Source organism: Bubalus bubalis, chromosome 5 (assembly GCF_019923935.1).
Source record: "Bubalus bubalis isolate 160015118507 breed Murrah chromosome 5, NDDB_SH_1, whole genome shotgun sequence".
Lineage (NCBI taxonomy): Eukaryota > Metazoa > Chordata > Mammalia > Artiodactyla > Bovidae > Bubalus > Bubalus bubalis.
This window is the reverse complement of record NC_059161.1, coordinates 99,405,252-99,421,075: the sequence shown is the minus strand read 5'-3', so window position 1 is coordinate 99,421,075 and position 15,824 is coordinate 99,405,252. Positions and strand designations below refer to the sequence as shown.

General features: G+C 40.0%; 1 protein-coding gene across 14 annotated transcripts in view; it reads right to left on the bottom strand.

The window, feature by feature from the left end:
* Nucleotides 1-517: 517 nt before the first annotated feature.
* The window catches only part of LOC102407046 (glycerophosphodiester phosphodiesterase domain-containing protein 4), a 182,428-nt gene continuing 167,121 nt past the window's right edge, over nucleotides 518-15,824 (bottom strand). For 8 of the 14 annotated variants that reach the window (XM_045165804.1, XM_044943449.2, XM_044943451.2 and 5 more), the window contains one exon: nucleotides 14,013-14,763. In XM_045165804.1, coding sequence (XP_045021739.1) covers nucleotides 14,291-14,763 — 473 coding nt within the window. In that variant the 3' untranslated portion in view covers nucleotides 14,013-14,290. Of the gene's footprint in view, nucleotides 1,564-14,012; nucleotides 14,764-15,824 lie in introns of those variants that run through there. The other 6 variants (XM_044943450.2, XM_045165807.1, XM_045165808.1 and 3 more) reach the window with 4 other exon arrangements.

Sequence of the window (15,824 nt, the reverse complement as noted above, 5' to 3'; positions counted from 1 at the left end):
AGTGTCTCTGGGCTGGAGCTGAGGACAGTGAGGCCAGACAGTCCAGCTGTTCAGCTTCAGACTCCCACTGCTCCCACAGGACATCCTGACCACTCACCCCCTCACCAAGATCTCCAACTAGAACAGAGGCAACACCCTGCACATCAGCATATACATGGGAATATGAGGTCCAGAGAAGGAGGGGGAGTAGGTGATGGTCACACGGTGGGATGCAACTCACTGCTTCTAACACTGGGTTCTCAATTCTAGTTTCCCTTGATGGTCAAAGGTCACTGGGTGGACATGGGATTAAGTGCATCATCCCCTTGGGGAATCAGCTAACAACAAGCTATAAGGAAGCACCCCATGCACACTATACGACAGGATGTGTGAGTGGGGTGAGATCTTTGCCCCGCTCATGCCCATGCCACCTCTCCTTCTCTGACTCTGGATGGCATCACTCTGGCACTTCTCCCTTGACTTTGTCAGCCTAAGTGACCACAGAGGGCCCCAAAGATTGTATCAATTACCTTCTGAGTTCCTGAGAGGTTGCCTTTATTTACATGCTGATGTTCACCACAGCCACTCCTTAGTGGGGAATGGTATGAAGGGTTAGGATGAGACAAATCCTGTGATACCCAGAGAGAAACCAGCTCCAGCTCCAGGATAACAAGTATTTTCCGTTTGCTCATCCCCTTGAAATGCATTCTTTATAGAAAGGCTAGACCAGAATGGTTTTTGTGAGAGTCTCCCTAGCTCTCCTGAACTCCTTTCTTGACCTTTCTCTACCATCAAGTCACCCTGAGGTACAAAAAGGATGGAGAAAGTGACTGTGGCTCAATTTCCTCCAAGAACATCCTGTACGAGAATGATGACACACTAGTAGAGGAGGAATGTACTATATAAAAGGATTCCTCAGAGGAGGATTCAACAATAGGGGTCTCAGGGTTGAATTTCAGGGCTGGGGTGTCTTTGGTGGGTTCTGTGGGTCTAGACTCTTTGTGGTAGGGGGTCATTATGTTTAAGTTGTGGGGGAGGTGTCTGTCTGATGATCACTTAGGTACGAACTTGGTTTGATGGTCTTCTTGGGGGATGCTGGTGCTATGATTTCCCTCCCCCCCACTCTTGTGGCCTCTGGCGATTAAACCTGCCCTTTGGAGAACACTGGTGGTTTGGCCTTCCCCTTGAGGGGCACTGGTGCTTTGATCTCTCTCTTGGGGGATGCTAGGGGTCTGGCTTCCATCTTGGGGGGTGCTGGTGGTTTAACCACCCCCTTGGGGTGCACTGGTGGTTTGATGCCCCCCTTGGTGGACACTGCTGGGTTGATTTTCTCCTTGGGAGACATGGGTGGTTTGATATTCCCCTTGGGGGACACTGGTGATCTGATGTTCTTGGCAACCCCTGGTAGCATGTTTCTCTTAGGAGGATCCTGATGATGTGACAGCTTCCTCCCCGGGGGCTGCTGTGATACAGAAGGAGCTTGGGTAGCTGAGGGTTCTTTTGATCTAGGCTGGCTGGAAGATGGCAAGAGTCCAAGGGTTTCCAATGACCCTTTTTCCATGTTAGAGGCTGTTTCCTCAATGTCTGTAGAAGACAGAAAAGACATAAGCACATATTCCTCAATGTCACAATACCCCAATCTATGTTTTTTATATGGTGAACTCATAGTTACCTATTAAATGTTACAATCATTCCCATCTCCCCAGGCTCATTCTTCTGAGCTTCCTCCCCTAAGATTTTGGGCAAGCTTATATCAGGCCCTTCAATTCTGCCTGGCACAAAAAAGTCCATTATATGAGGGTGAGGCTTACCAAGGAAGCTCTCAGAAAGAAGGGACTAACATTAGCTTAAAGATTATATATGTGTGTGTGTGTGTGTGTGTGTGTGTGTGTTTTATTATAATTGCTTCCAAATCAGCTCATATAGAAAAAATGAACACATTTTGCCACTAGACTGTTAAGATTCTTGAGGGAAAGGACTTTGATTTCCTTGCCACTATACTTCCATTACCAGAAAAATATCTATCACATACTAGGTGCTTGTTAATTTTTTTTTAACTAATTTACTGATTTAAAAAAAAAAAAACTGGTAATAGCTAGAGAATTCAGACCTACTTCATACTCAAGACAATTTTTTAAATGGATAAAACACACACAAAAAAACTTATTTAAATTAAGAGTTTATAATAATAGTTTAAAATCATGAAAAACATGATAACCTAAAGAGGTAAGCCCACAATACTGTCTATAGGATACTCACTTTAGATATAAAAATACATATAGATTAAAAGTAAAAAGATAGAAAAAGATATACCATATTAACTCTACTGAAAAGAAAGATGAAGTTGCTGTTAATACTACACCGAGTAATTCAGAGCAAAGAAATACTACCAGGAATAAAGGAAGTAATTTCATAATCAAATAAAAAGATTATCTTATCAAGAAGATTACAATTCTAAATATTTATGCAACTATGAGTTTCAAAACACTTAAAGCAGACACAAATAGGACAGAAAAGAGAAATAAACAAAACTACAATTACACTTAAAGATTTAAATACTTCATTCTCAATAACTGAACCAAAATCAGTAAGATATAGAAGACTTGAAAAACACCATTAACCAACTTTATCTAATTGACATTTATAGAACAGTCTACCCAATAATAAGAGAAGACATATTCTTTTCATATGCACATGGAAAACTTACCAAGATAGAACATATTCTGGGCCTCAAATTGTGATAATAAATTTAAAAGGATTAAGTCATACAAAGTATGTTCTCTGACCATACAGAATTAGAGTAGAAGGTAATAAAGACACCTGGAAAAATCCTCAATATTTGGAAACTAACATACTTCTAAATAATCCCCAGGACAAAGAAGGGCAAACATTACCTGATTTTAAGACTTGCTATAAAGCTACAGTAATCTAGGTAATATGATATTGGCATAAATATAAACATGAATAAAACAGAAATCGAGAGTCTAGAAGCAGACCCACAAATAAATAAAGAAATCATTTTTCATAAACGTACAAAGGTAATTCAGTGGAGAAATGATAGCTTTCTACTGAAGTACAGCTGATTTACACTGTTGCATTAGTCTCAGGTACAGCGTACTGATTCAGTGTTTTTGCAGATTATATTTCATTAAGTGTTATTATAAGATTTGGGGTATAATTCATCTGTGCTAAACAGTAAATCCTTGTTGCTGGCAAACAGGTAATGTTTGTCCTTCTTTGTCCTGTGGGTTATTTAGAAGTATGTTAGTTTCCAAATATTGAGGATTTTCCATATATCTTTATTAGTTTCTACTTTAATTCCATATGGTCAGAGAACATACTTTGTAGGACTTGTTTGTACCTGTTAATCCCACACCTCTAATTTGCCCCTCCCCTCTTCCCGTCCCTTCGGTAATCATAAGCTTGTTTTCTATGTCTGTGAGTCTGTTTCTGTTTTGTATACAGATTCATTTGTACTATTTTTTTTTTTAGATTCCATGTATAAGTTATTCAATATTTATCTTCTCTGTCTGACATTTCACTAAGCATAATATCCTCTAGGTGTATCCACATTGCCAGAAATGGCAATAATTCATTCTCATTTATGGCTTAGTAATATACACATACACACACATATATCCCACATCTTCTTAACCATTTGTTAATGGACACTGGGTTGCTTCCACGCTTTGTCTATTATAAATAATGCTATTAAGAACACTGGGGTTGCATATATCTTTTTTAACTATTTTTTTTTCCAGATATACACCCAGGAGTGGACCTGCTGATCATATGGTATCTCTATCTCTCCAACATTTGTTATATGTAGACTTTTTGATGACAGCCACTCTGACCAGTGTGAGGTGATTTCTCATTGTGGTTTTGATTTGCATTTTCTTAACAATTAGTGATGTTGAGCATCTTTTCATGTGCCTGTTAGCCTTCTGTATGTCCTTTTTGGAAAAATGTCTACTTAGATCTTCTGCCCATTTTTTAACTGGATTTTTTATACTGAGTTGTATGAGCTATCTGTATACTTTGGATATTAATCCTTTGTCAGTCACATCATCTGCATGTATTTTCTCCCATTCTTTAGGTTGTCTTTTTGTTACTGATGTTTTCCTTTGCTGTGCAAGAGCTTTTAAGTTTGACTAGGTCCCATTCCTTTGTTTTTATTTCTTTTGTCTGAGGAGACTGATCAAAGAAAATATCGCTATGATTTATGTCAGGTTCTCTTCTAGGAGCTTTACGGTGTCACGTCCTACACTTAGGTCTTTAAAATATGTTGAGTTTATTTTTGTACATAGTGTGAGGTAATGTTCTAATTTCACTGTTTAAATGTGACTGCCCAGTTTTCCCAGCACCACATATTGAATGCACTATCTTCTCACCATTATGTACATGTTTGCCTCCTCTGTTGTAGATTAATTGACCATAAATGCATGAGCTCTTCTTGAAGAGACTATTAAAGGATGAACTACAGCCAAAAAGATGCAGCCAAAGATGGAGAAGCTCTATACAGTTAGCAAAAACAAGACCAGGAGCTGACTGTGGCTCAGATCATGAACTCTTTATTGCCAAATTCAGACTTAAATTGAAGAAAGTACAGAAAACCACTAGACCATTCAGGTATGAACTAAATCAAATCCCTTATGATTGTACAGTGGAAGTGAGAAACAGATTTAAGGGCCTAGATCTGATAGATAGAGTGCCTGATGAACTATGGACGGAGGTTCGTGACATTGTACAGGAGACAGGGATCCAGACCATCCCCATGGAAAAGAAATGCAAAAAAGCAAAATGGCTGTCTGGGGAGGCCTTACAAATAGCTGTGAAAAGAAGAGAAGCACAAAGCAAAGGAGAAAAGGAAAGATATAAGTATCTGAATGCAGAGTTCCAAAGAATAGCAAGAAGAGATAAGAAAGCCGCCTTCAGTGATCAACGCAAAGAAACAGAGGAAAACAACAGAATGGGAAAGACTAGAGATCTCTTCAAGAAAATTAGAGATACCAAGGGAGCATTTCATGCAAAGATGAGCTCAATAAAGGACAGAAATGGTATGGACCTAACAGAAGCAGGAGATATTAAGAAGAGATGGCAAGAATATACAGAAGAACTGTACAAAAAAGATCTTCATGACCCAGATAATCACAATGTTGTGATCACTGACCTAGAGCCAGACATCCTGGAATGTGAAAGTCAAGTGGGCCTTAGAAAGCATCACTATGAACAAAGCTAGTGGAGGTGATGGAATTCCAGTGGAGCTATTTCAAATCCTGAAAGATGCTGCTGTGAAACTGCTGCACTCAATATGCCAGCAAATTGGGAAAACTCAGCAGTGGCCACGGGACTGGAAAAGGTCAGTTTTCATCCCAATCCCAAAGAAAGGCAATGCCAAAGAATGCTCAAACTACTGCACAATTGCACTCATCTCACACGCTAGTAAAGTAATGCTCAAAAATCTCCAAGCCAGGCTTCGGAAATACGTGAACCATGATTTTCCAGATGTTCAAGCTGGGTTTAGAAAAGGCTGAGGAACCAGAGATCAAATTGCCAACATCCACTGGATCATCAAAAAAGCAAGAGAGTTCCAGAAAAACATCTATTTCTGCTTTATTGATTACGCCAAAGCCTTTGACTGTGTGGATCACAATAAACTGTTGGAAATTCTGAAAGAGATGGGAATACCAGACCACCTGACCGGCCTCTTGAGAAACCTATATGCAGGTCAGGAAGCAACAGTTAGAACTGGGCATGGAACAACAGACTGGTTCCAAATAGGAAAAGGAGTACATCAAGGCTGTATATTGTCACTCTGCTTATTTAACTTATATGCAGAGCACATCATGAGAAACACTGGGCTGGAAGAAGCACAAGCTGGAATCAAGATTGCCGGAAGAAATATCAATAACCTCAGATATGCAGATGACATCACCCTTATGGCAGAACATGAAGAGAACTAAAAAGCCTCTTGATAAAAGTGAAAGAGGAGAGTGAAAAAGTTGGCTTAAAGCTCCACATTCAGAAAACAAAGATCATGGCATCTGGTCCCATCACTTCATGGGAAATAGATGGGGAAACAGTGGAAACAGTGTCAGACTTTATTTTTCTGGGCTCCAAAATCACTGCAGATGGTGACTGCATCCATGAAATTAAAAGACGCTTCCTCCTTGGAAGAAAAGTTATGACCAACCTAGATAGCATATTCAAAAGCAGAGACATTACTTTGACAACAAGGTCCATCTAGTCAAGGATATGGTTTTTCCAGTGGTCATGTGTGGATGCGAGAGTTGGACTGTGAAGAAAGCTGAGCACCAAAGAATTGATGCTTTTGAACTGTGGTGTTGGAGAAGACTGAAGAGTCCCTTGGACTGCAAGGAGGTCCAACCAGTCCATTCTAAAGGAGATCAGCCCTGGGATTTCTTTGGAAGGAATGATGCTAAAGCTTAAACTCCAGTACTTTGGCCACCTCATGCGAAGAGCTGACTCATTGGAAAAGACCCTGATGCTGGGAGGGATTGGGGACAGGAAGAAAAGGGGATGACAGAGGATGAGATGGCTGGATGGCATCACTGACTCGATGGACATGAGTTTGAGTGAACTCTGGGAGATGGTGATGGACAGAGAGGCCTGGCATGCTGCGATTCATGGGGTTGCAAAGAGTTGGACTCAACTGAGCGACTGAACTGAACTGAAAATCACTGCAGATGGTGACTGTAGCCATGAGATGAAAAGACGCTTCCTCCTTGGAAGAAAAGTTATGACCAACCTAGACATCATATTAAAAAGCAGAGACATCACTTTGCCAACAAAGGTCCATCTAGTCAAAGCTATGGTTTTTCCTGTAGTCATGTATGGATGTGAGAGCTAGACTATAAAGAAATCTGAGTGCTGGAGAATTGATTCTTTTGAACTGTGGTGCTGGAGAAGACTCTTCAGAGTCCCATGGACTGCAAGGAGATCCAACCAGTCCATCCTAAAGGAAATCTTTCCTGATTATTCATTGGAAGGACTGATGCTGAAGCTGAAACTCCAAATCCTTGGCCACCTGATGTGAAGAGCTGACTCACTGGAAAAGACCCTGACACTGGGAAAGATTGAAGCTGGGAGAAGGGGACAATAGAGGATGAGATGGTTGGATGGCATCACCAACTCTAGGACATGAGTTTGAGTAAACTTCGGGAGTTGGTGATGGACAGGGAGGCCTGGCATGCTGCAGTCCATGGGGTTGCAAAGAGTCGGACACAACTGAATGACTGAACTGAGTGCTGCAGCCACTGCTGAGTTTTCCCAATTTGCTGACATATTGACAGTTGCACTTTAATAAAATCATCTTTGAGGATTTTAAATAGATCAACTGGAATTCTGGCACCTACACTAGCTTTGTTTGCAGTAATGCTTCCGAAGGCCTACTTGATTTCACACTGTAGGATGTGTGGCTCTAGGTGAGTGACCACACTATCATGGATATCCAGAGTCATTAAGACTTTTATTGTAGAGTTCTGTGTACTCCCGCCACTTCTTAATCTCTTCTTCTGTTGGGTCCTTACCATTTAATGTCCTTTATCATACCCATCCTTGTATGAAATGTTGCCTTGATATATCCATTTTCTTGAAGATTCTCTAGTTTTTTCCATTCTATTGTTTTCCTCTATTTCTTTGCATTCTTCATTTAAGAAGGCCTTTTATCTCTCCTTGCTATTCTCTGGAACTCTGCATTCAATTTAATATATCCCCTCCCTTTTGCTTCTCTTCTTTCCTCAGCTACTTGTAAAGCCTCCTCAACCACTTTGCCTTCTTGCATTTCTTAGTCTTTGGGATGATTTTTGTCACTGTCTCCTATACAATGTTACAAACATCCATCCATAGATCTTCAGGCACTCCATCTACCAGATCTAATCCCTTGAATCTATTAATTATCACCACTGTATAAGGTATTTGATTTAGGTCATACTTGAATGGCCTAGTGATTTTCCCTACCTTCTTCAGTTTAAGCCGGAATTTTGCAACAAGGAGCTCATGATCGGAGCCACAGTCAGCTCCATGTCTTGTTTTTGCTGACTGTATAGAGCTTCTCCATCTATGGCTACAAAGAACATAATCAATCTGATTTCAGAATTGAACATCCAGGATATCCATGCATAGAGTCATCTCTTGTGTTGTTGGAAAAGGGTGTTTACTATGACCAGTGTGTTCTCTTGACAAAACTCTGTTAGCCTTTGCCCTGTTTCATTTTGTACTCCAAGGCGAAACTTACCTGTTACTCCAGGTATCTCTAGACTTCATACTTTTGCATTCCAATCCCCTATGATGAAAAGAACATCTTTTTTTTGGTGTTTATTTTAGAAGGTATTATAGGTCTTCATAGAACTGGTCAACTTCAGCTTCTTTGGCCTCAGAGGTTGGGGCATAGACTTGGATTTCTGTGATGTTGAATGGTTGGCCTTGGAAATGAACTGAGATCATTCTTATTGCTTTTGAGACTGCACCCAAGTACCTTGTTTCAAACTCTTTTGTTGACTGTTAGGGATATTCCATTTCTTCTAAAAGACTCTTGCCCACAGCAGTAGATATAATAGTCATCTGAATTAAAGCTGCTCATTCTTGTCCATTTTAGCTCACTGATTCCTAAGATGTCATTGTTCACAATTGGCATCTCCTGCTTGGCCACATCCAATTTACTGTGATTCATGGACTGAACATTCCAAGTCCTATGCAACAGTGTTCCTTATAGCATTAGACTTTACTTTCACTACATCCACAACTGAGTGTCCTTTCTGCTTTGGCCCAGCCACTTTATTCTTTCTGGGGCTATTAGTAATTGCCCACCACTCTTCTCCAGTAGCATTTTGGACACCTTCCAATGTAGGGGACTCATCTTCTGGTGTCACATTGTTTTGCCTTTTGATACAGTTCATAGGGTTGTCACAGAAAGAATACTAGAGTGGGTTGCAATTTCCTCCTCCAGAGGACCATGTTTTGTCAGAATTCTTCACTATGACCCATCTACCTTGGGAGGCCCTGCCCATCATGGCTCTTAGCTTCACTGAGTTACACAAGCCACTTCACCATGATAAGATTGTGATCCATGAACGGGAGGGGCCTGTTCAGTTCAGTTCAGTCACTCAGTTGTGTCCAACTCTTTGCGACCCCGTGAGTCACAGCACGCCAGGCCTCCCTGTCCATCACCAACTCCCGGAGTTCACTCAGACTCACATCCATCGAGTCAGTGATGCCATCCAGCCATCTCATCCTCTGTCGTCCCCTTCTACTTCTGCCCCCAATCCCTCCCAGCATCAGAGTCTTTTCCAATGAGTCAACTCTTCGCATGAGGTGGCCAAAGTACTGGAGTTTCAGCTTTAGCATCATTCAGAATGGACTGGTTGGATCTCCTTGCAGTCCAAGGGACTCTCAAGAGTCTTCTCCAACATCACAGTTCCAAAGCATCAATTCTTCGGCACTCAGCCTTCTTCACAGTTCAACTCTCACATGCATACATGACCACAGGAAAAACCATAGCCTTGACTAGACGAATCTTTGTTGGCAAAGTAATGCCTCTGCTTTTAAATATGCTATCTAGGATGGTCATAACTTTCCTTCCAAGGAGTAAGCATCTTTTAATTTCATGGCTGCGGTCACCATCTGCAGTGATTTTGGAGCCCAGAAAAATAAAGTCTGACACTGTTTCCCCATCTATTTCCCATGAACTGAAGAGACCAGATGCCATGATCTTCGTTTTCTGAATGTTGAGCTTTAAGCCAACTTTTTTTACTCTCCTCTTTCACTTTCATCAAGAGGCTCTTTAGTTCCTCTTCACTTTCTGCCGTAAGGGTGGTGTCATCTGCATATCTGAGGTTATTGATATTTCTCCCGGCAATCTTGATTTCAGCTTGTGTTTCTTCCAGTCCAGAGTTTCTCATGATGTACTCTGCATATAAGTTAAATAAGCAGGGTGACAATATACAGCCTTAACATACTCCTTTTCCTATTTGGAACCAGTCTGTTGTTCCATGTCCAGTTCTAACTGTTGCTTCCTGACCTGCATACCAATTTCTCAAGAGGCAGGTCAGGTGGTCTAGTATTCCCATCTCTTTCGGAATTTCCCCCAGTTTATTGTGATCCACACAGTCAAAGGCTTTGGCATAGTCAATAAAGCAAAAATAGATGATTTTCTGGAACTCTCTTGCTTTTTCCATGATCCAGCAGATGTTGGCAATTTGATCTCTGGTTCCTCTGCCTTTTCTAAAACCAGCTCGAACATCAGGAAGTTCACGGTTCACATATTGCTGAAGCCTGGCTTGGAGAATTTTGAGCATTACTTTACTAGCATGTGAGATGATTGCAATTGTGCAGTAGTTTGAGCATTCTTTGGCATTGCCTTTCTTTGGGATTGGAATGAAAACTGACCCTTTTCCAGTCCTGTGGCCACTGCTGAGTTTTCCCAATTTGCTGGCATATTGAATGTGGCACTTTCACAGCATCATCTTTCAGGATTTGAAATAGCTCCACTGGAATTCCATCACCTCCACTAGCTTTGTTCATAGTGATGCTTTCTAAGGCCCACTTGACTTCACACTCCAGGACGTCTGGCTCTACGTCAGTGATCACACCTGGATCACCCCTAGAGGGGCCTGTAATCCTCTCCAGATAACAGGGAGATCAGTGATTGCCATCTTTACTCTTTCCCTCTACACTGCCCCACATCACAGGTTTCTCCAAGAAAAGAGCTTGTGCATATATAAAGTGCCCAGCCTTTCGTGGCTGCCACCCAGAGGATATATCCCACAACCTTGCTCTGGTGGCCAGTAGGGCTTGTGTTCATAGGTTCAATGGGATGGTAGCTAAGAAAGAAATAGTTCACAACAATCAGTCCCTCTAGGGCTCAGTGCAAAGGGAAAAGACAGAAACATGCATCTCCCAGTCTTTCCCTGAAAGTGGTATATTTGCATACTTTTAAAAGTTGTTACCTGAGGGTCTGGCTTCTAATCAGCCTGCATCAAAGTGCTGACTAAGATCCTCCCCTTTGGAACACTGAGAGTACTTGGAACTCTTTCATCTTCTGGGGCCACTATGAACCAAGCAGACATCTTTGCCAACTACAAATGTGTAAGCTAGGGCAGGGTTGATGGATAAGGTTCAGTTCCTACACCATACCACTCCTTCAAGACTGGGAGAGGTAGCTGTTTTATCTAATACATAGAAACCAACACAGAGCCAAGGGAAAAGAATAAACGGAGGGACATCTTCCAAATGAAAGAACATGACCTTAATGAAAAGGAGATAAGTGATTTATCTGATAAAGAGTTCAAAATAATGGTCCTAAAGATGATCACCAGGAGAACAAGGCATAAATAAAATGAGAATTTTAACAAAGAAATACAAAATATAAGAAAGCACCAAACAAATCACAGAGTAGAGAAATACAATAACTAAACTGAAAAATTCAATAGAGAGGTTCAACAACAGACTTGATGAGCCAGAAGAAACGATCAATGAACTTGAAGATGGAACAGTGGAATTTACCCAACCAGAGAAACAAAAAGAATCAAAAATAGTGAAAATAGTTTAACGGATTTATTGGCCCATATCAAGAGGAACAATATGCACATTGTAGAGATTCCAGAAGTAAAAGAGAGAGTGAAAGAAACAAAACTTCTTTGAAAAAATGATAGCTGAAAACATCCCTAACCTGGAGAAGGAAACAGACATTTAGATCTAGGAAGTCCAGAGAGGTCCAAATAAGATGAATGTAAAGAGACACCAAGCAAGATGTACTATAATTAATTATCAAGCATTAAAGACAAGAAGAGAATCTTACAATCAGCGAGAGAAAACAACTTGTTATGTAAAAGAGAATCCCCAAAAGGCAATCTGCAGATTTCTCACCAGAAACTTTGTAGGCTAAAAGGGAGTGGCACAATATATTCAAAGTGCTGGGGGGGAAAACTACTGACAAAGAACACTCTGCCCATCAGAGGATTTGTTATTGAAAGAGAGTTAAAGGGTTTTCAGACAAGCAAGAGCTGAAAGACAAAAGAATTCAACACCACCTGACTGGCCTTACAAGAGCTGTTAAGGGGACTTCCTTAGGCTGAAGCAAAGGGGGCAGAAACTAATAACAGGAAAATACATAAAATATTTAATGTAAAATATTTTACATTATTTTAAATGTTGAAAATATATAAAATATAAAACGTAAATCTTACTAGTAAAGGTAAGTACATGGTTAAATCTGAAAATAATCTAATGTTGTAATGGTGATATGTTAATCACTTATATCTCTAGTATGAACGATAAAAGACAAAAGTAGTAAAAAATAACGACAATATTTGTTAATGGATACACAATAGGTAAATTGTGACATCAAAAACATAGATTTACTGGGGGTACAGTAAAAACAGAGCTTTGGCTTTAAAGTGTTCAATTTTAAATTACTATCAACTTAAAATAGACTGTTAAAAATATGTTTTATTTAACCTCACGGTAATCATAAGGCAAAAACCTGTACTAGACACAAAAGATAAAGAGATAGGGATCTAAACATGCCACTACAGAAAATCATCAAACCACAAAGACAGAGAAGAAACGAAGAGAAGAAAGAATTAAAAAACAGGCAGAAAACACCTAGCATAAATGATAAAAGCACATACCTATCAAAAATTGCTTTAAATGTAACTGAACTAAATTTTCTAAAAAGACACAGAGTGTCTGAATGAATAAAAAAACAAGACCTAACTATATGCTGCCTATAGGAGATATTCTCTTCAACTTTAAGGACATTCACAGCCTGAAAGTGAAGAGATGGAAAAAGACATTCTATGCAAATGGAAACCAAAAGAAAGCTAAAAGAAAAAGTTCCATGGTTTCCATTCCAACACAACAATGTGAACATACTTAATGCCACTGAGTCATATACTTAAAAATGGTAATCAATTTTGTTATGTAAATATATTTTATTACAAGTTTCTTAAAAACCAACAAAAATATTATTAAAATTTTATTTGACTAATGTCTAGTCTACTTAATGTGCACTCTCTGTTCCTCTCCTTTTCCAAATCATATCAATCTTCAAATTCCAGTTCTAATTCTTCCCAGGCTTCTTCCAATCCCAAAACATGTCACTTTTTTTTTTCTGTATTCCAAGAACTATTATTGTTGGAATGAGTTCATTTGACAATTAATTATTCCTGTCTGGTGATAGATCTTCCACTTTATCTTAAATAATTATTCAATTATTTATATATATAAATAACTGGGCTTCCCTGGTGGCTCAGAGGTTACGGTATCTGCCTGCAATGCACGAGACCTGGGTTCAATCCCTGGGTCAGGAAGATCCCCTGGAGAAGGAAATGGCAACCCACTCCAGTATTCTTGCCTGGAGAATCCCATGGATGGAGGAGCCTGGTGGGCTACAGTCCATGGGGTCACAAAGAGTCCAACACGACTGAGTGACTTCACTTTCACTTTCACTTTCATATAAATAACTAGATTTATCTTGACTTGATAATAACATGATAATCTTGATGTAATAATCTTGACTAGATTATGTATACTAGATTAAATCTTATCTGAGAGTAGCAATATCCTACTCTTAGGGTCAGTCAAGAAGACAAGGTTCTTGAGCTTATGCCTGTGTTTGATTAGTAATGTATTTTAAAATACTCCATTTTTTTCTCACTGTACTACTTCTTTCACTTGGTATACCCCAGGCATTTCTGTTTTCAGATTCTTCAGGTTGATAAAGCTTTAGACACTGGCTGTGGCTCTGATGACTCAAGAACTAGAGTCATTGTGTTGGTATGGGATTATGCCCATCACCCCACTGGGGAATCAGTGAACAAGGTATTATAAAGCACCCCACTTCACGCCAGATGACAGAATGCATGTGTGGGATGAGATCTTTGCCCCTGACTCACACGTATGCCACCTCTCATTCTCAGGATGGCATCACTTTGGCACTTATCCTCTAGTCTTTGTCAGCCTGAATGATCACAGAGGGGTCCAAAGAATACACCAGTTACCTTCTGAGTTCCTGAGAGTTGCCTTTATTTACATGCTGATGTTCATTACAGATGAGATAAAACCTAATATCCAGAGAACAACCAGCTCTAGCTCCAAGATTACAACTATTTTTCCCTTGTTTTTCCCCTTGATATGCACTCTTTAGAGAAAGGCTAGACCAGAATGGTTTTCCTGAGAGCCTCAGCAGCTCTTCTGCACTCATTGCCTGACCCCTCTTCACTGTCATGATCCTCAGGCACAGAGAAGAGGAAGAAGGGAGCAAGTTGTGGTTAATTCTCTGCAGACAGGCTTAGGAGAAGGAGGATGGGCTGGATGTGGTGAAAACGGGAAGGGATTCCTCAGAAGATTTAGTACTGGGGGGCCTTTCAGTTTGTTTCTGAGGATGAGAGACATCTATAGAGGAAAATGTTCCATTCGCCTTCATGGCTGAAGATTGGAAGGTGGCCTCTCTGGCAGACTCCCGGACAGGTGCTTGGATGGATTCAGAGGCCTTCAAGGTGGGGACCAGTTGTCTAATGTCATCCTCGCCAGTCACTGGTGTCTTGATGGTTTTGCTGACTGGCTCTGGTTTGCTGGCTTTCTTCATGGGGACTACTGAAACACGGTTAAAGCCTGGGTATTTCCTTACATTCTTGGTTAAAGCTGGGGAGAGGGCTGCATGAGTCCAAGGAATTTCCATAACTCGGGAGACAGGATCTATGGATATACATGAAGGTCCTTGATTCTTACTTTTTCCTGTTCGGAGGCTTGTACTCAGAGATTCTATGGGATAGAAAAGACAAAAACACAGATTCCGCAAATGTCACTTCTCCAATATTTGCCAGTTACGTGGTAAGATTCTAGTCATCTTTAAAATGTCAGCCCCTCAATTTCCATCTCAGATTTTTTTCCACTATTTCTCTCCCTACCCAGACTTTCCTATGGTCTTCAATTCATCAAGGTGCTAGAGTTTGAGACATTGCTTAATTCACTTTTTAGCTCTAGTACGTTTTTCAGTTGACTCCTTAAAATTTTTAATATAATAATAAATGCAAATTAAGGAGTTTTATTTCTTCCTTTATGCCTATTATTATTTTACTGAACTGGCTAGGATATCCAGTGCAAGGTCAAATAGAAGAAAGCGGTAAGAGCTGGTATTATTGATTTATTATTTCTTAAAATTGAAGTATAGTTGATTCACAATGTTGTATTAGTTTCTGGTATACAGCAAAGTGATTCAGTTATGCATATATACATATATATTTATTCTTTTCAAATTATTTTCCATGACAGTTTATCAAAGGAAATAACAGTTCCCTGTGCTATACAGTAGGATCTTGTTGTAGTAGTTTGTATCTGCTAATCTAAATTTCTAATTTATCTTTCCCTGACCCCTTCCTTTCCCTTTCGGTAACCATAATTTTGTTTTCTATGTCTCTGAGTCTGTTTCTGTTTCATATAGAAGTTTATTTGTTTCACATTTTAGATTCCATATATAAGTGGTATCTTATGGTCTTTTTCTTTGTCTTTTTCTTTCTGACTTAGTATGATCATCTCTAGGTCCATCCATTTTGTTGCAAATATCATTATTTTATTCTTTTTCATGGCTGAGTAGTAGTCCACTATAAACCACATTTTAATCCATTCACCTATCAATGGACATTTAAGTTGCTTCTCAGATCAGATCAGTTGCTCAATCCTGTCCGACTCTTTGCGACCCCATGAATTGCACCACGCTAGGCCTCCCTGTCCATCACCAACTCCCGGAGTTCACTCAGACTCACATCAATCGAGTCAGTGATGCCATCCAGCCATCTCATCCTCTGTCGTCCCCTTCTCCTCTT